The sequence below is a fragment of the Dendrobates tinctorius genome, unplaced genomic scaffold (assembly GCF_039654945.1).
Source record: "Dendrobates tinctorius isolate UK_male_01 unplaced genomic scaffold, ASM3965494v1 ptg000030l, whole genome shotgun sequence".
Classification (NCBI taxonomy): Eukaryota; Metazoa; Chordata; class Amphibia; order Anura; family Dendrobatidae; genus Dendrobates; species Dendrobates tinctorius.
In genome coordinates this window covers 34,255,976-34,282,529 of record NW_027361698.1, presented here as the reverse complement: position 1 = coordinate 34,282,529, position 26,554 = coordinate 34,255,976, and the positions used below count along the sequence as shown (strand labels likewise).

Here is a 26,554-nt window from a genome sequence, read left to right as displayed (position 1 = left end):
GCTTGAGGTCTAGTATGGGTCGGACGCTGCCTCCCTTTTTGGGCACCACGAACAGGTTGGAGTAGAACCCTTGTAAGCGCTCGTCTGCTGGAACCGGTATTATGACTCCTGCTTGCAGGAGGGATGAAACCGCTTGATGGAAGGCTAGAGCTTTTAGTGGAGGTTTTGGAGGGACAGAGAGAAAAAAACCTGTGCGGTGGGCTGGTAGTAACTCGATCTTGTATCCTGAAGACACTATTTCCTTGACCCACCTGTCTTCTGTAATAGGCAGCCAGACCTGCTGAAAGAGTAGCAGTCGTCCGCCTACAAGTGGGGTGTTTTCCGGAGGGGATGAGTAATGATGAATGAAAAGTCTGAGCTTTCCCTCCCTTGGATTTTGCCTGGCTTTCCTTTGACTGCCAGTTTCTGTCCGGCCTCTGTGCCGCCCGTGTGTTGTCCCTGAGAGGGGAACTGTTATGATTTTGTGCCGGGCGCGAGACGGACTAGCCTGAAGAATTCTGAAAGGATCGGAAACGATATTGATTACGTCTTTTAAACGTGCGTTTTGGTTTTAGCTGAGGGAGGGAAGTACTTTTACCCCCGGTAGCATTGGATATCATTGTATCCAGCTTTTCACCGAAAGGACGGCCCCTGAAGTACGGGAGATTTGTTAGGGACTTTTTTAAGGCCGCATCCGCCTTCCATTGTCTTAGCCAGAGAATACGCCGGATTGTGATGGCGTTTGATGCTATTTCCGCTACCCCTCTTGCAGAATCCAACGCTGCATGGGCCATGAAATCTGTCACTACTGCAATCTGCACCGCCTGGTCCGCCAGCTGAGGATTTGAAGCTTGGAGGCACTGTTGTAATAGATCAGCCCAGGCCATAATGGCCTTGGCTGCCCAAACTGAAGCAAATGCAGGAGCTAAAGAGGCACCTGCCACCTCGAAGATTGAACGAGCCATGCGTTCTACCTGTCTGTCTGCTGCGTCCTTGAGGGTTGAGCTGTCAGGCAGCGAGAGAAGCGTTTGTGCTGTCAGCCTAGAGACTGGAGGATCCACTTTAGGCGGATCTGTCCAATCCTTAGTGTCCTTCTGTGGGAAGGGGTACTTTGCTTTCAAGTATTTGCGATTGGCGTTTTCTCAGGCTGCGAAAAATGCTTAGAAAGTTTTTTTTTTTTTCCGAAATTCCGGGTGATCAGGAAAGACCTCAGATGGTTTCTGAACACTTTCAAAGGAAATCTTGTGTTCTGGTACTTCAGGGGTTGGATCAGAAAAGTCTAGCACCCGAAGGATGGAAGAGATTATATCCTCAACTAGCGCAGTATTGCTAGGGGGACAAGGGAGCAGAGCCTTCCTTGTTTCGTTATCTGAGTCGGAGTCACATATGCCCTCTGAGTCTTGTGTGGTCTGGGATCGTTGTGGAGATCCACATTGTCTCTCTCTATCAGGGGACGGTCTCGGTGACCTGTAGCCACTGTCTCTCCCTGGAGGGGGACGACCTAGTTGCTATGTGAGGACGCAGATGAACGCGACCTGTGGGTCCGCTTACGTCTCGAACTGTAGTAAGCGGCCTGTTCCTGATACCGGACGTCCCTTTGCTGGGTAACGTTCATAGTCGAGACATGACCCTGCAGAGCCTGCAGTAGTGAGGTGGTCAGGTTATCTATAGACTTTGTTATAGACTGCGACATCTGAGTCGCCCATTCCGGCGCAGTAGCGGCTTCATCTGTAATCCGTTGAAAAAAATTAAGGAAAAAAAACGGAAGAGAAAAAAATCTTAGGTGTGCCTCCTTGCGACACTAAGCAAAAACTGGAGAAGGCTGACGCCGTCCAGGGGTGTATACTGCAGAGGAGGAGCCAAAGTTAATCTTTTTCAGATTATGCATAGTGTCGCCTCCTAGTGGACAGCAGCATACACCCATGGTTCTGTGTCCCCCAATAAGGCGACAGAGTAATTTCAATATTACAAAACAGGAGCAATCTTTCATTATGAAGTGTTCTACATACAGTGGGGGAAATAGTTATTTGATCCCTTGCTGATTTTGTAAGTTTGCCCACTGACAAAGACATTAATAGTCTATAATTTCAAGTGTAGGTTAATTTTAACATTGAGAGACAGAATATTAAAAATAAAATCCAGAAAATCACATTGTATAAATTATATAAATTTGCATTTTGCAGTGAGAAATAAGTATTTGATCCCTCTGGCAAACAAAACTTAATATTTGGTGACAAAACCCTTGTTGGCAAGCACAGCAGTCAGACGTTTTTTGTAATTGATGATGAGGTTTGCGCACATATCAGGAGGAATTTTGGTCCACTCCTCTTTGCAGATCATCTGTAAATTATTAAGATTTTGATTCTGTCGATTGGCAACTCGGAGCTTCAACTCCCTCCATAAGTTTTCTATGGGATTAAGGTCTGGAGACTGGCTAGGCCACTCCATGACCTTAATGTGCTTCTTTTTTAGCCACTTCTTTGTTGCCTTGGCTGTATGTTTTGGGTCATTATCTTGCTGGAAGACCCAACCACAACCCATTTTTAATGTACTGGCAGCGGGAAGTAGGTTGTCACTCAGGATTTTACGGTACATGGCTCCATCCATCCATCCATTCTCCCATTGATGTGGTGAAGTAGTTCTGTGCCCTTAGTAGAGAAACACCACCAAAACATAATGTTACCACCTCCATGCTTGACAGTGGGGACGGTGTTCTTTGGGTCATAGGCAGCATTTCTCTTTCTCCAAACACGGCGAGTTGAATTAATGCCAAAGACCACAATTTTTGTCTCATCTGACCACAGCACCTTCTCCCAATCACTCACAAAATCATCGAGGTGTTCATTAGCAAACTTCAGATGGGTCTGCACATGTGCCTTCTTGAGCACGGGGACCTTGTGGGCACTGCAGGATTTTAAACCTTTATGGCGTAATGTGTTACTAATGGTTTTCTTGGTGACTGTGGTCCCAGCTGCCTTGAGATCATTAATGAGTTCCTCCCCGTGTAGATTTAGGCTGATCTCTCACCTTCCTCATGATCAAGGATAACTCACGAGGTGAGATTTTGCATGGTGCCCTAGATCAATGTCGATTGACAATCATTTCGTATTTCTTCGATTTTCTTACAATTGCACCAAGAGTTGTCTCCTTCTCACCCAGCGCCTTATAACAGGTTTTGTAGCCCATTCCAGCTTTGTACATGCCTATGATCTTGTCCCTGACATCCTTATAAAGCTCTTTGGTCTTGCCCATGTTGTACATGTTAGCGTCTGACTGATTAATTGAGTCTGTGGACAGGGGTCTTTTATAAAGGTGACTGTGTAAGAGAGCTGTCTTTAATGGAGGTAACGAGTTCATTAGGAGCACCTAACTGGTCTGTAGGAGCCAGAACTCTTAATGGTTGGTAGGGGATCAAATACTTATTTCTCACTGCAAATAAAGTTATATAATTTATACAATGTGATTTTCTGGATTTTATTTTTAATATTCTATCTCTCAATGTTAAAATTAACCTACCCTTAAAATTATAGACTGTTCATGTCTTTGTCAGTGGGCAAACTTACAAAATCAGCAAGGGATCAAATACATATTTCCCTCACTGTAGTCAATAAAGACAGAACAAAAACATAGGATCACTCAAAAATGGAAAAGATTGTCCTCAGATTTGTACCTGTCATTCCATGACTTCTCATTCTTCCCATTTTGTACTCTGCTTTAAGAGATGGTAAGAGTGCAGCTCCAATGGCAATACCATCCAGCATAGCACTGAACTTCAAGACAATGGGCTTCTTCTCCAAGCCCTCTGGGAGCTGAGGAAACACATTGGTTTCTATAGGAGTTTGGTTGACACTTGAAGGGGTCTTTTCAGAGAGTAAGGGAGTGGCCACATCCTCCTTTGCTGGCGGCACTCTGTAAAAGTGACAGTAATAAAGATCTGTTAGCATACAATACCAACACATGCATCTCACTTTTTGGTGGTAACTTCGTGTTACAGAGTCAGAGGCTGAAGCTGCCCTTTTAATAGTCACTCCTCATGAAGCTCTAAGGAAAAATAAGCGAGGTTGTGAAAAGTCTGGCTTTCATGGGGAAAGGAGAGATTCTTTAGTGCACATAGGCTGTGATTGTTCTCGGCAGCACGTCCTGTTTACACAGAATGATGCACTGTCAAGAAAGAAGTTCTTATGTGTAGTTCAAAATATAATTTTACCCAGCAAACAAGCATTATGCTTATTCATTGGGTTATTAGCAGCCTGTTTACCCTGCAAGATAATAAAACAAGTGTCCCAAAGAATACTCAATTATGATAATCATGCAGCGTAAATGGGCATTAATGATGTGGTTTAATACTATGTGTAGGTATACATTTTACTGCATACACATAGAAATATTCATATTTTGATATTTTCATATGGCTTATTGGTACAGTAATAAATGACTATTTTTCTATACTTAAAAGGAACCTGGCATCAGGCTTTTCCTATAAATGCTGTTGTCACCACGTTTTTAAACCATTTAATCTATATTATCGAGGCAGTGCCACATACATTATACAAAAAAGCTTTGGAGTTATCCTAAGTTGTTCTCTCATGAGCACAAAGCGGTCTGATGGGCATCTCCGTATTGTGCTCAGTCACCCCTTTCTGTCATCCACGTCAATCATGGCTGGATGGGATAGTGTATCAAAGGCAGGAAAAGGGTGCCAAATTCAGTTCAGAGACATCCATTGGACTGCTCGGCGCTCATTAGAAGAAAGCACATGACTATTCTGTTTTTTTTAAATAATTTACGCAGCTCTGCAAGGGCAACATAGAGGGGCTTGTTACGAATATAAGAAATGGCTGAATGACTTGGTGGAAACCAATAGTTTTTATATGGAAAACCTGATGACAGCTTCCACTTAAAGGGGTTAGCCATAAAAACATCCATACCATTGTTCATCAATATCACATTTGTGGGGGTCTGACAATCTGGCACCCCCAATGATTAATTGTGAGCACCGACCACGTCTGGATGTAAATATAGAATGGAGCTGAACAACACAGCTCTGTTCAATGCATCATGGCCGCTCAACAGAACTACAGATCAGCTCCTATTCAAGAAAATAAAGCCTTAGGCCTCTTTCACACTTCCGTTTTTTACAATCAGTCAAAATCTGCCAGGTTTTGAAAAAAACGGATCCGCCAATTTTTTTGGCGGATCCGTTTTTTTCCCCATTGACTTTCATTATTGGCGGATCTTGAAGGATTGCCGTCCGTTGCATCATTTTTTGTGCGGATCCACCATAATGTTGCTGTCTGTCACCATCCTCAAAGATTTCCAAACGGAGCTTGCAACGTTTTTTTGGCCGGCGGATCCTCCAGACACTGATTTAACTCGAAATTCTGTCTGGGTGCCGGACAAAAATCTCAATCTCTCTCTCTCTCGGCCAGCGGTTCCTTTAAATTTCCTCATTTTGCGGATCCGTCACAAAACGGATCCTGTGGCATCCGTTCACGTCAATATTATGTCAGGATGACTCCATTTAAAACAGGCACATGTACAATCGGATTGTTAACCTGACCAATGGCCTTTTTAGTCACTATAACTCCATGAGTAACCTCATTTTGCTGCTATTTGCAAAGTCCAATTTCTTTTTCCAGCTATGTACACACGTGGTCAAAATTGTTGGTACCCCTCGTTTAATGACAGAAAAACTCACAATGGTGACAGAAATAACTTGAATCTGACAAATGTAATATTAAATAAAAAAAATCTATGAAAATGAACAAATGATAGTCAGACACTGCTTTTCAACCATGCTTCCACAGAATTTAAAAAAAATAAAACTCATGAAATAGGCCTGGACAGAAATGATGGTACCCTTAACTAAATATTTTGTTGTACAACCTTTTGAGGCAATCATTGCAATCAAACGATTCCTGTAACTGTCAATGAGACTTCTGCACCTTTAGACAGGTATTTTGGCCCACTCCTCAAGAGCAAACTGCTCCAGTTGTCTCGTGTTTGAAGGTTGCCTTTTCCAGATAGCATGTTTCAGCTCTTTCCAAAGATACTCAATAGGATTTAGGTCAGGGCTCATAGACCACTTCAGAATAGTCCAATGTTTTCCTCCTAGCCATTCTTGGGTGTTTTTAGCTGTGAGTTTTGGGTCATTATCATGCTGCAAGACCCATGACCTGCGACTGAGACCAAGCTTTCTGACACTGGGCAGCACATTTCTCTCTAGAATCTCTTGGTAGTCTTGAGATTTCATTGTACCCTGCACAGATTCTAGACACCCTGTGCCAGATGCAGCAAAGCAGCCCCAGAACATAACAGAGCCTCCTCCATGTTTCACAGTAGGGACAGTGTTCTCTTTGTCTCATCTGTCCATAGGACATTCTCCCAGAAGCTTTGTGGCTTGTCAACATGTAGTTTGGCAAATTACAGTCTGGCTTTTTTATGATTTTTTTTCAACAATGGTGTCCCTCTTTGGCCGTCTCCCATGAAGTCCACTTTGGCTCATACAACGACGGATGGTGCGATCTGACATTGATGTTCCTTGAGCTTGAAGTTCACCTTTAATCTGTTCAGAAGTTTTTCTGGGTTCTTTTGTTACCATTTGTATTATCTGTCTCTTTGATTTGTCATCAATTTTCCCCCTGCAGCTACGTCCAGGGAGGTTGGGAGCTTAAATTTCTGAATATGTGCAAGTGTAGTCACAGGAATATCAAGATGCTTGGAGATGGTCTTATAACTTTTTTTTTTTTTTTTTTATAATTCTTTTTTTATGGAATTTTACTTCAGAAAATCAGAACAATATAAAAAATGCAACACATCAATAAAAGTCGGTGACTAGACCGTCCATATTTTTACATATTGTGTGTATAAACAATACCATATAACTAAACACGTTTACATGGTATTAGAAGGAATAAAGAAAAGATATGGAAAGAGAAGATAAACTACTCAAAGAAGTTTAATAAGAAGAGACGAGAGAAACAAAAAAGGATAAGAGAGTGTAACGGGGAGGGAAGTAGACCACTGTTCAATGCTCGCTGTCTTCTTTCTTTTGATATCACTGTTCATACATTCTCTCTACGATAAGATCTATATTCCTCTGATTGTTGTTATTCTAGCCACCTAAACCAAGCATCTCTAAACTTTGCATAGGTATCATGTAAGGACGCAGTTAGATCTTCCATATGCATTAGGTCATTCACCTTTGTGATCCTTAAGGCAACCAAGGGACATACTGTTCTCTTCCATGCCAGGTGAACACAGGTGGGAGCCGCCATTATTAGGAATCTTAGGTCTTACAACTTTTACCTTTAAAGGGAATGTCACCCCTTTTTTGAGATATCATATAATGATATCATTCAATTGTGTGTCACATAAGGATTCTCTTAGTACTTTTGCTTCCCTCTGACCCCGCACCTTTCATGCATAAATACCTTTTTTATATTGGTTCAGATGTATGTAAACTGCCACGGTCCGGTCCGATGGGCGGGGCTTATTCACCTGCTCCCTCCCTGTCTTGCTCTACACAAGAAAAAATGCGTAGAGCAAGACAGGGAGGGGGGGAGCAGGCGAATAAGCCCCGCCCAGTGGCAGTTTACATACATCTGAACCGATATAAAAAAAGTATTTATGCATGAAAGGTGCAGGGTCAGGGAGAAGCAAAAGTACTAAGAGAATCCTTATGTGACACACAATTGAATGATATCATTATATGATATCTCAAAAATGGGGTGACAGATTCCCTTCAACATGTTTGCCTATAATTTTCTTTCTAATCTCCTAAGACAACTCTTTCCTTTGCTTCCTCTGGTCCATGTTGAGTGTGATACACACCATGTCACCAAACAGCACAGTGAGAATCTGTACCGTCTATACAGGCCACTCACTGATTCCAAGATTGTAGACATCTGTGTGATGCTAATTATTGGACACACCATGATTTATCATGTCCCTTTTGTCACATTATTTTCAGGGGTACCATCATTTCTGTCCAGGCCTATTTCATGTGTTTTATTTTTAAAAAAATTCTCTCAAAGCATGGTTGAAAAGCAATGTCTGACTTTCATTTGTTCATTTTCATAGATTTTTGATTTATTATTACTTCTGTCAGATTAAAGTTATTTCTGCGACCATTGGGGGTTTTTCTGTCATTAAACGAGGGGTACCAACAATTTTGACCACGTGTGTATGTTATTCCCTATATTATTATTACATTAGTCATATAGGTTTATATAGTGCTGGGTGACTAGGTGATCGGAAATACATTGTATTTTCTAGGGTTGTTGTTAGGTACCGTAATTTTATGTAACAAACATATAATTTCCACTGTTCAAAGTAAAATTATGTTGTTGAACTCAGTAAATTAAATCTACCGTATATAAGGTCTCTGCAATGCTACATTTTTGTGCACAGAGCTAGAGATGGAGGAGGATGAACGCCGCTAATTTGTAATGCACATTTCCTGACTCACACTGTCGATGGCTGGCGGATGAGATCAGAGATCTGCTTGGAGAGCTGGTGGGAGCTGCGAACCATCATGCTGTGCAGAGTTGCCGGGTGCTGTGGGATATTTATGCTGATTGCTCCAACTTTGAACACAGCAGCGTTGCTTGTCCTAAGGCCTCTTTGAGCACTATAAAGAGCTTGGGATTTTGCAATGCTGCATTTTACCACAGTCCTAGATGAATATAAAATACAGATTAAAGACATTAACACTGTGCATCCTTGTATTATGTTACAGCAAAACATGTGATGTACTCTCAGTGACACATGCATTACTGACAGTCATGCTCTTGTTCGCTTGGTATAAGACATGACATAGGTCGTGCATGAGATTTTACTCCAAGAATGGTCAAGCAAACAAATATTCCCTGCACACAGTTCATTACTCATTATTCATGATGATCGGTGGGCTGGATGCAGAATTCATGTACTTTACCCTAATTTATAAATGACTTTACATTAAATGATAATAGGAAACTACTGTATTTACGATACATGGGCACCTCCTGGACACAGTGATAGGATAAAAACTGTCTAATCAGAGTGTCTGGGTGGCACGGGGAACTCACACAGAAGTCTCTGCTGGCCATGCAGCAAACCTCAAGTTGTCAGATCTCCAAAAGTACAGCACATAAACACAAGTGACACATGGCTGAAATCGGTGTCTGGCACTGCTTCATGCTGCCCGAGTAACCAAGATGACTAGACCCCACCAATATCCAAGGTAGTCCATGGCACAAAAAAATCTCTAGCTTCCTATGTAAAGCACATAAACATGAGCGGATTGGCTTTGGTGAAATTTTGCCACAATAAAACAATGGGATACAGACAGTGCATGCTATATATTTAATGATCCACAAGGGTCCCACTATGGGAACCCTAAGTGGACTAGAGGATGGAGGTCTGCGTTTCTATTTTGTAAGTAGAAATTGTGTTTTGTTTGGTTATAATACTTACCTACGCCTCTGTATAAACCAATTCTCCTCAAGTCTACCGTTGTCTGCATAAACTTAGAACTGTATCTAACAGTATGGGACAAATTGTTACATGCACAGAAATGAAAGCCCTGAATAGGGGTGGGATTAAGTACTGCAAATCATCACATCACAAGATCACGACAACTGAACAAGTAATGATCAAGACATACAGAAACTCTTGTTTGGCTGTGCTTGTTGGAGATGTAGGAAAATCCTCCAATCTATAGGGGAAAGTTCAAGAGAAAGCAAGAAGAAAACAAAAAAGAAATCAAAGAAAGATCAAACATCTATGCAACTCTAGCTGGAAACAAGACTGCAAACCCGACAATATTTCTTTAACTGGGCACAGATCGGACACAAAATGTCAACTGTAGTTTTACATTTTTACAGCATGGCGACTGTAGAGTCATATACTTCTCCAGGTAGTAATATATTGATCATTTTTAAAGTTACAATAATTTTATAACCTGGATAAAACTGACTGACTTTTTTAGATGTAATTAGATTATTACAATGTATATCCAGGAACAGTATAATACAAAACCAAAATAATTGGGCTGAAATCTCAAAGTAAAGTCTTTATGTGAACCCTAAAAAAGTGATTTTTTTTTTTTAAAGGGAACCTGTCACCCCCCCAGGGCCTATTAAAGTAAAAGAGCCACCTTCAACAGCACTAAGGCTGCATTTTGTGAAGGTGGCTCTTATGTTTATTATCCCTAGGAATGCTGAAATAATGAGTTTTATAAGTTTCCCGCCATACCTCTATTGAGTCAGGGAAGATGTTTTTCTCCCCCTGACTCAACCGCCTCTGGCTCAGGTGATGTAAGGATATCGCACCTGCGTGGCTCTATTACTTTAATAGGCCCTGGGTGGGGGAAAGGTTCCCTTTAATCTATACACTAAATGGTTAAAAGCATTCGGACCCTACATCTATAAGAGCTTTATGGAAACCCTTTCTAAATCCATAGCCATTAATATGGAGTTGGTCCCCGCTGTGGAGTTTGTCATCAGACACCAATGTTGAACAAGACAGCCTGGCTCACAATCTTCATTGTAGCTCATCCCAAAGTTGTTAAATGATGTAGAGGTCAGGGCTATGTGTGGCCAGTCAAGTTCTTCCTCACCAACCTCACCAAACCATGTCAAGCTGGGACAGAGAAAGGCCTTCTCCAAACTGTGCTCACAAAGTAGCATAATTAAATCCAAAATGTCTTGGTATACTGAAACATTATGATTTTGCTTAACTGGAGCTAAAACATCTGAGCCAACCCCTGAAGAACAACCACACAGCATTATAACTCCTCCATCAAACTTTACAGATGACACAGTGCAGTAGGCAGGTTAAGTTCTAGCATTCGTTCCTGCAATCTAAACTTGTCCATGAGATTGCCATATAACAGAAATGTAATTTGACTCTTCACAAAACACATTTCCACTGGTCCAGAGCTGAATAGCGGTGACCTCTACACCACTCCATTAGTTGCTTGGCATTGTGATTGGTGAAGGCTTACATCCAGCTGCTTAGCCATGGACACCCAAGTAATGGCAGATCACAGTTTTTGGCTGATGCCAGAGGAGGTTTAGATCTCTGCAGAGTCAACAGAGCGTTGGTAACGTCTATGCACTACGAATCTCAGCATTCGGCTCTCTTTGGCGACGTTCCAAAGAGGAGTACTTAACGAGTTCTGGATGTTGCAGATTTTTTGAAGCATTTTCTGCACCTATTACATAAATTAGGTTACTTGCATTTTTTTTTACATTAGCTTTACTCGTGTATTTACAGTTACGATGTTTGTCTCTTTTTGGTATATAATCTTTTAAATAAAGTTTGTTTTGTTTTGACACTTCCCGGTATTTTGCTTTGACAAATGTTTATTAATACATTCATGTCATGTAAGAAACAGAAATGCAGTAAACACGCATATACTTTTTTTACATTTTCCACATCTAATGGAATTCTATGGGGAAACTCTGTGTGTAAAACTCAAGCAAGAAAAATTGACATGTTGCAGATTTAAAAAATGTACTGAAAGTCAGTTTACACTGCGTAAAATAACAGCACAGTGGGCATCAGATTTCTATAAATCCCATCCACTTTGCAGGAACTGTAGGACGTTGAAGCATGAAAAATTCACCAAAAACTCATTGTGGGACCTTAACCTAACTTAACGTGGTCTGCCATTTCATGTCCAAGTTGTCGTCCCTTCCACTTTTCAATAAAATTACAGAGGATAGTGGAATATTTAGGAAGAAGACATTTCAAGACCTGACTTAATGCATTGGTGACGTCCTATTACAGAACCATACTTGAGTTCAACGAGATATTTAGAACAAGGCCTTTTATCAAAAATACTAGTAACTGCATGGCAAGGGGCTGGATTGTATACAACTGTAGCAATGGGATCGAATGAAAAGCCTGATCTCAAAGATTAAGGTAATCTGTGTCTCTGATTTCTCTTGTCCATTGTGTATCTTCCAGTGTAAAACCTGCGGCATCTCGTGTACTCAGTGAAGCCACCACTGAAGGACATGGATTGGATGTTTGATGGGTATCATAAAAAAACACTAAACTCTCACTGAGAGGTCCACAGTTAGGGTCCCGTTTCACATAGAGACGCACCAGTGATCCCGACAACGAAACGATCTGGTAGGGATCGCTGGTGCGTCGCTACATGGTCGCTAGTAAGCTGCCAAACGGGCAGATCTCTTCAATGACGCACCAGCGATCCCGACAATGACCTGGCAAGGATTGCTGGTGCGTTGTCACTCAGCAGCTATTCTGAACCATTCCAGCCTGCTTCCCTGAGTTCTGCGTCGCCAACGAGGTCGCTCTTTGGCATCAAACACAGTGATGCATGCTGGTCAGCGGGACGCTGCCGATGAAAAAATGGCGCATAACATTCGAGCACAATCAGCGATATCCAGCAGGGGGGGGCGGTAGCCGCTATGTGCACATGTAGCGAGATCGCAGGCGAGATCGCTGTTGCGTCACAAAAACGGTGACGCATCAGCGATCTCGCTATGTGAGACGGGGCCTTTAGCGTCATTGCCCCACTACTCAAAGTGGATTTATTAGATCATACATTCCAGTAAATGATCGCAAATCGCATTTGTCAACATCACATCATAAAATGCCTATGCCTTTAGAGCAAAACATGGATGACATATTAATATTGAAGTACATCATAAGTTACAAAATCAATAAGTAGATGAGAATCAGAAAGAGGTCTCATACACAGCTAAAGACAATAGTATACAGTTACGCCATTTTATTATTGGTACAAAAATTACATTAAGAAATCAGAGGTCAGTTTATGTATACAAAGGAGTGGTAATAACTAATGAAAGTAAAAAAAAACAAAACTGCAGAGTGAAAGCACCAGTGCAGTTACAGGGGCTCTAGTTATTTATCACTATTTTTTTTTTTTTACTTGCATGAATCTATGTTTGGATATGCAAATGAAGAGGACTTGAACTCTACAGCGCCACCTGGTGGAAGCAGCAATCCCTACAAGTCACTAACAATCCTTTAACTGGCCTTGAAATGTGACTTAGGACAAAATATAAGCCCCTAAGATCACCAAAAGGGACATCATTTTGGAATCAGACTCTTCTGAGTATTCATCTAGGGTTGCAGTGGACATTTTTGCCCCATAAGTGTTCTCCATAAAAAAAATCCAGACTAAATGTTGTGAAGAGAAAATTGCATTTTTTTTTAAACAAGTATTGGATTTCAGTACCTAATACAGGTGCTTCTCACTAAATTAAATATCATCAAAAAGTTAATTTATTTCAGTTCTTCAATACAAAAACTCATATATTATATAGAGTCATTATAAACAGAGTGATCTATTTCAAGTGTTTATTTCTGTTAATGTTGATGATTATGGCTTACAGCTAATGAAAACCCAAAAGTCATTATCTCAGGAAATTAGAATACTTTATAACACCAGCTTGAAAAATGACTTTAAAATACAGAATATTGGGCTACTGAAATGTATGTTCAGTAAATGCACTCAATAGTTGGTCGGGGCTCCTTTGGCATCAATTACTGCATCAATGCGGTGTGGGATGGAGGCGATCAGCCTGTGGAATTTTTTCTCAAGGCCTATTTTTGCATTTTTGTTCCTTGATATGATCCCTATTTAGTAACATGAAAGACCTTTTTTGACCGTATATTTTACAAATTTGTTCTACTTCTACATTTCTACAAAACATGTTTTTAAGGTCATCATATTCTGAGAGCGATAACTTTTTATTGGTTTCGTTGGCAGAGCCTTTCACATCAAGGGTGTAAATAACAGCTGATACGCATCTGATGATACCACATATTTATAGTTATTTTATGCTTACCAATTGTGCACAATAAATTTACAGTTTAAAAAATAATAAAAAAAAAGAATCAGCTTTTTTGTGCCGCTATATTTTACGAGCCTTATTTTTTTTTCCTGTCAACAAAGCTGGGTAAAGACTTGGTTTTTGCAGGACAATATATTATTTCTACAGTCTTGTGCATGTGCATCTTTTTTATCACTTTTTATTCAGTATGCTTTTTTTTTTTTTTTTTTACCTGGATCACTATGTGAGATAGAAAAAAGTTTAATGTGAATAATCTCAATTTTTTCTGATAAAATACAATGGAAGAACGGTGTGGTTTTTTTATGTTTAGTTTTTTTTTTCACTTAAAAGTTTGCTTTTTATTTAAACTTTTTTTTTTAATTATTATTTTATGTGACTACTGGACTTAAACAGTGAAATTCCAGCAAGTGCCATCGTGTACTGTCGGCACTCGAGAAGCAGGTGATCATTCAATTCTGTGCTTTTCTTTTTTTTCCCCTCCTTTCTTTAACCCCTTCACCCCCAAGGGTGGTTTGCACGTCCATGACCGGGCCAATTTTTACAATTCTGACCACTGTCCCTTTATGAGGTAATAACTCTGAAACGCTTCCATGGATCCCGGTGATTCTGACACTGTTTTCTCGTGACATATTGTACCTCATGTTAGTGGTAAAATTTAATTCAAATAACTTGCGTTTATTTGTGAAGAAAACGGAAATTTGGCTAAAATTTTGAAAATGTCGCAATTTTCTAACTTTGAATTTTTATGCCCTTAAATCACAGGGATACGGCACACAGAAAACTTAAGTAACATGTCCCACATGTTTACTTTACATCAGCACAATTTTGGAACCAAAATTTTTTTTTGTTAGGAAGTTATAAGGGTTAAAAGTCGACCAGCGATTTCTCATTTTTACACCATTTTATTTTTACGGACCACATCACATTTGAAGCCACTTTGAGGGGTCTATATGATAGAAAATACCCAAAAATGACACCATTCTAAAAACTGCACCCCTCAAGTGCTCAAAACCACATTCAAGAAGTTTATTAACCCTTCAGATGCTTCACAGGAATTTTTTGAATATTTAAAAAAAAAAAAATGAACATTAAACTTTTTTTCACAAAAAAAATAATTCAGGTTAAATTTTTTTATTTTACCAAGGGTAAAAGGAGAAATTGGACTGGAAAAGTTATTGTGCAATTTGTCCTGAGTACGCTGATACCCGGTATGTGGGGGGGAACCACTGTTTCGGTGCATGGTAGAGCTCAGAAGGGAAGGAGCGCCGTTTGACTTTTTCAATGCAAAATTGGCTGGAATTCTGATCGGACGCCATGTCACATTTGGAGAGCCCCTAATGTACCTAAACAGTGGAAACCCCCCACAAGTGACCCCATTTTGGAAACTATACCCCCCAAGGAACTTATCTAGATATGTGGTGAGAACTTTGAACCCACAAGGGTTTCACAGAAGTTTATAACGTACAGCAGTACAATTAAAAAATCATATTTTTTCCACAAAAATGATCTTTTCACCCCCAATTTTTATTTTCCCAAGGGTAACAGGACCCTAAAGGTTGTTGTGCAATTTGTCCTGAGTACGCTGATACCCCATATGTGGGTGTAAACGACTATTTGGGCGCATGGCAGAGCTCGGAATGGAAGCAGCGCCATTTGACTTTTTTGGCTGAAATTGAGATCAGACACCATGTCGCGTTTGAAAAGTCCCTGATGTACCTAAACAGTGGAATCCCCACACAAGTGACCCCATTATGGAAACTAGACCCCCCCAAGGAACTTATCTAGATATGTGGTGAGAACTTTGAACCCACAAGGGCTTCACAGAAGTTTATAACGTACAGCGGTACAATTAAAAAATCATATTTTTTCCACAAAAATTATCTTTTCACCCCCAATTTTTATTTTCCCAAGGGTAACAGGACCCTAAAAGTTATTGTGCAATTTGTCCTGAGTAAGCTGATACCCCACATGTGGGGGTAAACCACTATTTGGGCGCATGGCAGAGCTCGGAAGGGAAACAGCGCCATTTGACTTTTTTGGCTGGAATTGAGACTGGACACCATGTCGCGTTTGAAAAGCCCCTGATGTACCTAAACAGTGGAATCCCCCCACAAGTGACCCCATTTTGGAAACTAGACCACCTAAGGAACTTATCTAGATGTGTGGTGAGCACTTTGAACTCCCCCAGTGCTTCACAGAAGTTTATAACGCCCGGGCATGAAAATAAAAAAATCGTATTTTTTCCACATACATGATCATTTAGTCCCCATTTTTTTATTTTCCCAAGGGTACCAGGAGAAAATGGACCCCAAAAGTTGTTGTCCAATTTGTCCTGAGTACCCTGATACCCCATATGTGGGAGAAAAATACTGTATGGGCCCACGTCGGGGCTCGGAAGGGACGTAGTGACGTTTTGGAATGCAGACTTTGATGGAATGGTCTGCGGGTGTCATGTTGCCTTTGGAGAGCCCCTAATGTACCTAAACAGTGGAAACCCCCCACAAATGACACCATTTTGGAAACTAGACCCCCTAAGGAACTTATCTAGATGTGTGGTGAGCACTTTGAACCCCCAAGGGCTTCACAGAAGTTTATAATGCCCGGGCGTGAAAATAAAAAAATCGTATTTTTTCCACAAACATGATCATTTATTCCCCAATTTTTTTATTTTCCCAAGGGTACCAGGAGAAAATGGACCACAAAAGGTAAGTAAGTAACTACGATTATCTCCTTCCCCATGACAGCACCACGGAGAGAATTGCAGAGACTATCTATTAGGGGGGGACCATTGCCTCCAGCACCTTTCTACCAAAGGTTAGATCTGAGGAGGTGGCTAGGTCCAGCCGATAGTGGTTGAAGAAAGTTGAAGGAGAGGACCAAGTAGCGGCTCTACATATCTGCTTAATGGAGACGCCTGCTCTCTCTGCCCAGGAAGTTGACACCGCTCTTGTGGAATGGGCCGTCCCAGTGGTGCATGGCGAGGGCGGCGTCTCCCCCGGCTGCCGGCACGCGTGGGGGATACCTGCACCCGCTGGCGCTCTCCCACCCCGGTACCTGCTCCGGCTGCCATGGATGACGCCATCCTGAGGGAGGACGGATCTTCTTGCTGCCGCCTCTCCCCCCGCACACCCTGGAGGCCCGCTGACCCCAGCGGTGGCGCCTCGGGTAACCGCCCCAGCTGGGACAGGGGGCTCCCGCTGCCATCCTCCAGACTGGTCGGCCCCGGCATCTGGTAAGTCTGTAGATTCCCTATGGGGACAGGAAACCAACTGATGAGAGGTACCGCCTTTTTATCGGTAGGTTTCCGGTCGCTGTGGGGCGGATCCCCTCTCTCCGTGGTGCCGTCATGGGGGAAGGAGAAAAAGGGGGGGAATATACGGGTGCTGTCATGGGTTCCGGTAAAACCGGCTACCGGTAAGTAACCATTGTGGTTTTCTCTTCACCCATGACAGTACACCTGATAGATTTTTGGAGAGTTCGAAACACCTTAGGGAGGGACCACTGCTTGCGGCACCCTTCTACCAATGGATAAGTCAGCAGAGGAGGATAGATTTAATTTATAGTGTTAAAGAAGGTTGATGGTGAGGCCCAGGTAGCGGCCTTACAAATTTGATCAATCGATACCTCTGCCTTTTCAGCCCAGGAGGTCGCCACAGCTCTGGTGGAATGAGCCTTGATGCTGTCAGGAATCGGAACGCCACTAGCTGAGTAGGCTATACTAATGGCCTCCCTAATCCATCTGGCAATAGTCCCTTTTGATACTCCATAGCCCTTTCTGGCACCCTGAAAGGCTACAAATAGGGATTGGTACCTCCTCCACTGGCTAGTGACAGATATATATTCTAGCAGGGCTCTCAACGTCCAAATTGTGGAATTTTTCCTCCCCTGGATTTTTGCAAAAGGACGGAAGGACAATCTCCTGACTTAGTTGAAATTCTGATACTACCTTAGGTAGATAAGCGGGATCTGTTTTTAATACCACCCTATCCTGAATAATGTGTATAGGGTGGATTTACTGAGAGAGTCTGCAAGTCACTTACTCTACGGGCCGATGTAAGGGCCACTAAAATAATCGTTTTTAGGGTAAGATATTTTATGGGTAGTTGTTGAATAGGCTCATATGGTTCTTTTGTAAGGGCCTCTAGTACTAGGTTTAGATCCCAAGGGGCTATTCTAGGTATTGGGATAGGTCTAGACCTATGGCAGGATTTAATAAATCTAGCTACCCATCTGTTTGCCGCAAAATTGCAGTTATAAAGCACGCCCAGTGCGGATACTTGAACTTTAAGAGTATTTACCGCTAACCCCAGCTGTAATCCTGATTGTAGAAACTTCAAGATGGCACTAATTGGGGGCTCTTGCTCTAACGGCTTACCTAGGAACTGCAGGAATTTATTCCATGTTCTGCCGTAGATATTCGTCGTTACTGACTTCCTACTTTTTAGCAGGGTGGCCACCAACCCGGGAGAGAACCCTCTATCCATCAGAAGTGACCTTTCAAATTCCACGCCATCAGATGGAATCCCTTGACCTGTGCGTGGAATATTGGACCTTGAGCTAGTAGGTCCGGGATCTCCGGCAGAACCCATGGATCTGAGAGGGACATCATTCGCAGCAGAGAGAACCAGGGCCTTTTTGGACAGAATGGGGCTATTAGGATCACCCTGGCTTGATCTTTCCTGATCTTTCTGACTACTGTTGGGATCAGAGTCACTGGGGGGAACGCATAGGCAAGCCTGAAGTCCCACGGAATCTGCAATGAGTCCACTGCCCATGGCTTTTCACATGGGTTTAGTGAGCAGAATCTCTCCACTTGCCTGTTGCTTTTGTTGGCGAAGAGGTCTATCACTGGTTCCCCCCATAGCCGTATTATCTTTTGAAAAATGGACCGATTTAGAGCCCATTCCCCTTGCTTCAGTGTATTGCGGCTCAGAAAATCGGCCTCTATATTTTCTGCCCCATTTATGTGCAATGCCGTTAGAGAGAGTAGGTGTTGTGCTGCTCTGTGAAAAATGTCGCTGGCTGCCTTCATTAGGGAGTGTGATCTTGTACCCCCGTGGTGATTGATGTATGCCACTATTACTTTGTTGTCCGACATGATACGGACATTGCTGCCACTGAGCAGGGGAATAAAGTCTCTTAGGGCTTTGCTCACTGCCCACAGTTCTCTCAAGTTGGAAGATGTGCCCTGTTCTTGAGGCCCCCAGGACCCCTTGGCCACATGACCCCTTAGGTGTGCCCCCCACCCTGAGGAGCTCGAGTCTGCCAGAATTATGTCGGTTGCTGGTCTGTTCCATGGTATCCCTGATGCTGAGTTTGTCCTGTCTAACCACCAGTTGAGAGAGTCCTTGACCTCTAAGGAAAGCTCCAGTCTTCCTTCTAAACGCCCTCTCAGCGATCTTTGTGCTGACAGAACCTCCCCTTGAAGTGGACGGGTGTGAAATTGTGCCCACCTGACCGCAGGGATACAGGACGTCGGGGTACCTAGCAAGGACATCGCGTTCCTCAGGGTCATGTGAGGTTGGTCTCGGGCAGCAAAGGCCACATTCTCCACCTTCTCTATTTTGGCTTCTGGTAGTAGACAGGCTTGTTGCTCTGAATCCAGGATAAACCCTAGAAAGGTCTGTTTTTTTAGGGGCTGTAGTCTTGATTTTTTTGATATTTACCATCCACCCCAGTTTCTGTAGGGTGTCGGTCACCCATCTCAACTGTACCATACAGTGGTCTTCTGAGCTGCCCTCTATTAGGAAATCGTCCAAATAGGGTATTATGATCGTTTCGTGAATTCGGAGGAAGGCTGTAACTTCCGCTATGACCTTGGTAAAAACTCTTGGGGCTATGGATATGCCAAATGGAAGGTCTCGGAATTGAAAATGCCTGAGAATGCCCTGGATATAGAGAGCCACTCCTAAATATTTTTGATAACCTGGGTGGATGGGGATGTGATAGTATGCATCCTTTAAATCGACTACAGCCATGAAACAATCGTCATGCAGCAGTTTTATGGCTGTAGCTACTGACTCCATCTTGAAGGTCTGATTTTTTATCCACTGATTGAGGCCTCTGAGGTATATGACAGTTCTGAATGACTGGTCTGGTTTTTTCATCAGGAAGAGGGGCGAGTAGAACCGTTCTCTCCTGTATGCTCGGGACTTCGGAAAGAACCTGCTTGTCTAGCAGACTCAGGATTTCTGATTCTAAGGCCAACAGTTCTTCTATCGCCTTCCTGATAGGGGTAATGACAAACGCTGTTTTTGGCTGGCGTAAAAAAGGATCTTCAGGCCTTCTCTTACGATGCTTAGGATCCAGGTATTGGAAGAGATGTCTTCCCAAGCCTGAGAAAAGAGCGCCAATCTCCCCCCTACCGGAATACTGGCGTCATTGTGGGGATTTCTTTGAAGTGGAGGTGGCTCCACCAAACATAAATCCGGACTCCTTTTTCCTTTTGTCTTCCCATCTCCTTCTATCCACCGGAGGACGGCCCCTGTTGAATTTTCCTCTCCGAAAGGGCGGCCTCCTCTGATCTGCTGGAAACCTGGGGAAGGCCTTTTTTCTGTCACTTGCTTTCTCCAAGATGTCATCTAGGTTTTTCCCGAATAAAAACAGACCATCGCATGGGAGAGAGCACAGTTTAGCTTTAGACTGCAGATCACCTGGATAGCCTTTAAGCCACAACGCGCGCCTGGCGGCATTTGATAATCCTACCGCTCTAGCTGTCAACCTCATAGAGTCAGCAGAGGTGTCCGCCAAAAAAGCTGCTGCCCCATGCAGAAGATACATATCTGCCAGTATTTTTTTCTCTTGAACTTTGGACGCCAGTCTCTCTTCTAATTGCTGCAGCCAGATCATTAGGGAACGCGCCGTGCAGGTGCCAGCTATGGCAGGCTTCAATCCTCCTGCTGCTGTTTCCCATGCATGTCTTAAATAGGAATCCGCTTTTTTTTATTGAGCGGGTCCCTAAGCACCCCTGAGTCCTCCAGGGGCATAGCCGATTTCTTGGATGACCTGGACACCACTGCTTCAATCTTTGGGACTTTGCCCCATATTTCTGTGTCCTTATGCTCAAAGCTTAGAAGAGGAGGGAAGAGCCCCTGATCTCTCGGGTTTCCTCCACTCTCTCTCGATAAGTGCCTGGATCTTTTCATTGACTGGAAAGGTCCGCTTCTTCCTCTCTTGTAGTCCCCCAAACATGACATCCACCAGGGACTAAGGCTAGTTTCACACTAGCGCTTTTGAGCGCAGCGACGGCCTGCGCACGGCCGCTGCTAAGCCCCGCCCCCTGCTGCGCCTCCACCGGTAGCTCCGCCTACCGGCGCATGACGCTGCATGCGTCCTGCGTCCCCTATCTTTATCACTGGGGGCGCAGGCCGTGCGCAGTATGCGTTTGGCGGCGCATGCGTCTTTTTGACGGTGCGCCGACCTGCGCCAAACGCAACCTGCTGCAGTTTGGTTGCGCTCGGCGCACCGTCAAAAAGGCGCATGCGCCGCCAAACGCATACTGCGCACGGCCTGCGCCCCTAGTGATAAAGATAGGGGACGCAGGACGCATGCAGCGTCATGCGCCGGTAGGCGGAGCTACCGGCGGAGGCGGGGCTTAGCGGCGGCCGTGCGCAGGCCGTCGCTGCGCTCAAAAGCGCTAGTGTGAAACTAGCCTTAGCTGTTTTTTCCTCCTGTAGGCCCATCGTCACCCTGATGGCCTTGAGGAGAGCATCCGTGTCTTCTACTCGGAAACACGGTTTGCCACCTGTGTCGCTGTCTGAGGAGCAGGAGGAGGATGGGTGTTTGGCCTGGGATAAGGCCGAGGAAGAGTCTGAAGTAGAACTAGGGGGATTCTTCCTACTCATTTTCCCTTTTTTTAACAATGCTTTAAGCGAGCCTTCCATCTCCGACCTAATGACCGATCTAAGGTTAGTTGCGAAACTAGGCGCTTCTTCTGTCATGGTTCACTGAATGCAGCTGGCGCAAAGGTCCTTTTGCCAGTCTCTTGCTAGGGGTTTTTACATATGGCACAATCCCTATTGTTCTTCTTACTCCCTGCTTTCTTAGGTTTTCCCTACGGAATTTAAACATACAAAGAAGACCCCTATTAACAACTGGCTAACATACACAAAGATCACTCACCACCCGTAATCAAGGGTACCGGACTTGGAGGCTGTGTAGGAGCACGCAATCTGTGCTCTCTGGATCTTGAGGAGTCCCCCCGACCTGCGGCTGGGGCGACTGCTGCTTGAACGGCTGCCATGCTCGTGAGCGGAGGGCTGCGAAGGCGGCAGAGACAGTGGAGACGGCGATCGCTCCTGCTCTGACCCCATTGTTACCCGTCCGCCATGCTTCTTTAAATATCCTGCCTCGGTCCTGGTGGGCGTCTTCTCCCCTCCCCCTTCCTTCAGAAAGCCGGCGTCACACCAGGCGCCATGATGCCGTCACCTAACTGGCGTCAGCCGGCGCGCTCCCATGATGCCCTGCGCCACTGACATCAGTGACTGGAAGACGCCCACGGCTCTCCCTCGCCAGTCGGTCTGAGGGAGCGAGACCACGGCCACGTGCGAGTGGAGCGAGGCGCGGTGGAGCCTCCAGCTGTCAGGAGTCCGCACGAACCCGTAGCCCGAGGGAACCTCTGGGGACTGCGCTGCCAGAGGCCCGACGGCCGGCGCTACAGGTGAGCCCTGTTCTTCCCGCGCCGGGACGGGTCTGGGACCTTCACAAATGACAGGCACTGCCGCTGTCAGAGGGATTCCTTTCCAGGACAGGAACCCAACTGAAGTGGGGGAGAGCTGCCGCCCCTTATATTTCAGTAGGTTCCTGTCCTGGCGGGGCGGATCCCTCTCTCAGGTGTGCTGTCATGGGTGAAGGGAAAAATAAAAATTTTAAAAACTATTTTCTTTACTACATTTTTTAGTCACTAAGTCTATGTTCCCACGATGAACTTTTGGTGATTTTTTTTTTTAGAGGTTGCAGATTTACTGCACCATTTCTGAACCCATTAGATAAAATAGGATACTTGCATTTTTTTGAAAATAGGGATTTTTGTGTGTACTCACTGTAAAATCATTTTCTCCGAGCCAATCATTGGAGGACACAGACCGTGGGTGTTATGCTGCTGGCCACTAGGAGGACACTAAGTGTACACAGAAAAATGTTAACTCCTCCCCTGCAGTAAACACCCTCTCGCTGGCTGGGAATTCCCCAGTTCGGTAAAAAAGCAGTAGGAGCATTAAACAAATAACAATAATAATAACTATGTCAAAATCTAATAATGCTACAGTGAGCCAACAGGCTAAACAGGGTGGGTGCTGTGTCTCCCAATGATTGGCTTGGAGAAAAGAATTTTAAGGTGAGTACACACAAAAATCCCTATTTCTCCTATGCCTCATTGGGGGGACACAGACCGTGGGACGTCCTAAAGCAGTCCCTGGGTAAGGAGCATACAACTACTAATACCACATATACCACTGACTTAACACTCTGGTACTGCGAATTGCAGGATGCGTCTGCCAAGAGCTGCATCTGCAGAGACCTGAGAATGAATTTGGTAATGTTTTGTAAAGGTATGCAGACTGGACCAAGTCGCAGCCTTGCAGCCCTGTTCTGCTGTCGCCTGGTGCCGAATGACCCAAGAGGCGCCCACTGATCGGGTAGAATGCGCCTTAATCCCTGCTCGGATAGGTGTGTCCCTGACACGGTAGGATTCCTGAATAGCCAAGCGAATCCACCTGGCTAGCGTGGCTTTTGAAGCGGCTAGACCCTTCCTATGCCCCTCTGGAAGTACGAACAGGCCATCTGACTGGCAAAGGGAGCCGTCCATGAGATGTACCGTCTCAGAGCCCTAACCACATCAAGGGTGTGGAGGGCCTTCTCAATGCGATGGACTGCTGCCGAACAGAAGGAAGGCAAAACAATTTTCTCATTGAGATGAAAGTAAGACACGACTTTGGGCAGGAAAGACCGGGACGTCCTGAGAACTGCCTTGTCCTGGTGAAAATTTAGGAACGGAGGATGGCAGGAAAGGGCCACCAATTCCGAAACTCGTCTGATTGACGTAATTGCCAATAGAAAGACCACCTTCCAAGAGAGAACAGCTATGGGTACGTCCTGCAGTGGTCCAAAGGGAGCCTCCTGTAAGGCTCCGAGAACCAAGTTAAGGTCCCATGATTCCAATGGCCTTTTATAGGGAGGCGCCACATGGGAAACTCCCTGAATGAACGTCTTCATCTGTAGTTTAGTGGCAATTTTGCGTTGGAATAGAACTGACAAGGCTGAAAATTTGGCCCTTGAGCGAGCCAAGCGCGAGGCCTGACTTTAATCCGGATTGTAGGAATTTCAATATGGAAGGAATGGAAAGCACCAGAGGGGATTGGCCATAGTCCTTGCACCACGAGAATAAGGTTTTACAGGTGCGGTGATAAATGCTTATGGACACGGGCTTCCTAGCACTAATCATAGTGGAGATCACGTCGTGAGAAAAAAACAGCTTGTGCTAAAATCCAGGATTCAACGGCCACGCCTTCAAAGACAGGGCCCCGGAGTTCTGGTGGTAAATCGGGCTCTGTGAGAGTAAATCCATGCGATCTGGAAGTCGCCAGGGAACGTCGGCAGCCAGTTATACTAGTTCTGCGTACCACGCACGGCGCGGCCAATCTGGCGCGAATAGGATCACTGGTACTCCCTCTGCTCTGATTTTCTTGATGACCCTCGGGAGCAAGGGAAGAGGGGGAAAAAGTACGGGAGCCTGAACCGATGCCACGGCAGAACTATGGCGTCCGCTCCGATGGCGCATTGATCGCGCAATGAATCGAGGAACCTTGTTGTTTAGTCTTGAGGCAATGAGATCCACATCCAAAGTCCCACAGCGATGGCAAATCTTCTGAAAGACTTCTGGTTGAAGAGAGGCAAGGCCTTGGCGACTGAGAAAATCCGCCGCCCAATTGTCTACCCCAGATGTGGATTGCTGAGATGGGCGAATGATTGGTCTCGGCCCAATGGAGGATGTGACTCACTTCGTTCATGGTCATCCTGCTATGAGTACCCCCCTGACGGTTGATATACGCCACAGCCGTAGCATTGTCGGATTGGATCCTGATGGGGTCACCTGCGAGGAGATGATGGAAACTCGTAGGGCTAATCTGATCACTCGTATCTCCAAGATGTTGATGGGGAGACGTGACTTTCGAATTGACCAACGACCCTGTGCCGTGTGGTGATGAAAAAACCGCACCCCAGCCCAGAAGACTGGCATCGGTGGTCACCACCGACCATCACACTGGGAGAAAGGACTTCCCTTGATTCAGGGAGGATTTCAGTGTCCACCACTTGAGGGCTTGTCTGACCTGCATGGACAGAAGGAACCGAAGGTCCAGGAAGAACGGGTTCTTGTCCCAAGTTAACAGCAACGCATGTTGTAAAGGGCGGAGATGGAACTGTGCGAATGGAACTGTTCCCATCGCTGCCACCATCTTTCCGAGAACACTCATGCTGAAACGTATGGAGTGAGAAACCGGTCGGGAAAGAGTCCGCGCTGCCTGATGTAAGGCTCAGGCCTTTTCTGGAGGGGGAATGACCAACACGTGGGAAGTGTCCAGGATCATTCCCAAAAAGGAAATCTGCTGGGCTGGTGTTGGGGAAGACTTTTGGAAGTTTATCTTCCAACCCAGGCGAGAAAGTGTATTTACTGTGATATCCACGGATTCATCGCAGGCTGGAAGGGACGGACCCTTGATCACGAGGTCGTCCAGATACAGCAGTACCACCACTCCCCGTGTGTGAAGAATGGCCATGACAGCCGCCATGACCTTGGTAAAGACCCTGGGGGCGGTGGCGAGTCCGAAGGGCAAGGCAACGAAATGGAAGTGTTCCTCGCGAATTGCAAAACGCAGGAACTGCTGGTGGGACGGGCAAATCGGGATGTGAAGGTAAGCATCTTTGATTTCGATGGATGCTAGGAACTCTCCTTTTTCCATGGAGGCGACAACTCATCGCAGGGATTCCATTCGGAATCGCCGTACCTTGACAAACTGATTTAACAGCTTGAGGTCCAGTATGGGCCGCATCGTTCGGTCCTTCTTTGGAACCACAAAAAGGTTTAAATAAAAAAACCATGGACCTTTCGTCTTGAGGGACCGGAATGATGACTCAGTCCCTTTGCAGCGCATGAATGGCCCGAAGGAAGGCTGTGACTGAATGTAAGCAGACAGTCGCCTACTTTGTCGGTGTCCGCCGGATACCGCAACAAGTCATTGAGTAGAGGATCTATGGGATCGGGCTCCCATAGATCAAGACGCTCTTGCCGTGGGTTTCCAAGAGCAGTTAGGTCTGTAAGAGACCTGGGAACCTCTGTCTCCATGCGGGGACCGTCCTGATCCGGAAGACAAGGTTGTGGTGGACCAGCTGGAGCTGTTACGAAAAGGTCGAAAACGAGTCGGCTTTTGATTCCGAAACGGACAGACAGCCCTTTGTTGGGGAAGGAACTCACTCCTCCTCTGTCAGAAATGAGCTGGTCCAGTTTCTCTCCAAATAGGCGACCAGTTTGATAGGGCAGAGAAGTCAACGATCCTTTGGAGGTGGAATCATAGGGCTCTTCTAATGGAGACTGCATTAGCGGCTGCCTGAGCAGCGGAATTAGTAGCATCTAAAGAGGCATCCACTATAAAATCCCGTGTGAATTATCTGCCTGGCGACACTGGCTGCCTCCGGAGGAAGATTTGTTGTGAGTTCATTTTCCCCTTCACTACTGAGGCCCG

The 26,554-nt window shown here is 44.7% G+C and overlaps 1 protein-coding gene across 2 annotated transcripts in view; it reads right to left on the bottom strand.

Moving 5' to 3' along the window:
- BLTP1 (bridge-like lipid transfer protein family member 1) overlaps positions 1-26,554 on the bottom strand; it is a 451,393-nt gene that overhangs the window by 164,598 nt on the left and 260,241 nt on the right. The window contains exons 49-51 of one of the 2 annotated variants that reach the window (XM_073572011.1): positions 9,629-9,679; positions 8,450-8,656; positions 3,650-3,888 (exon numbers count right to left, since the gene is read on the bottom strand). In XM_073572011.1, coding sequence (XP_073428112.1) covers positions 3,650-3,888; positions 8,450-8,656; positions 9,629-9,679 — 497 coding nt within the window. The remainder of the gene's footprint in view (positions 1-3,649; positions 3,889-8,449; positions 8,657-9,628; positions 9,680-26,554) is intronic. The other variant, XM_073572012.1, reaches the window with a different exon arrangement.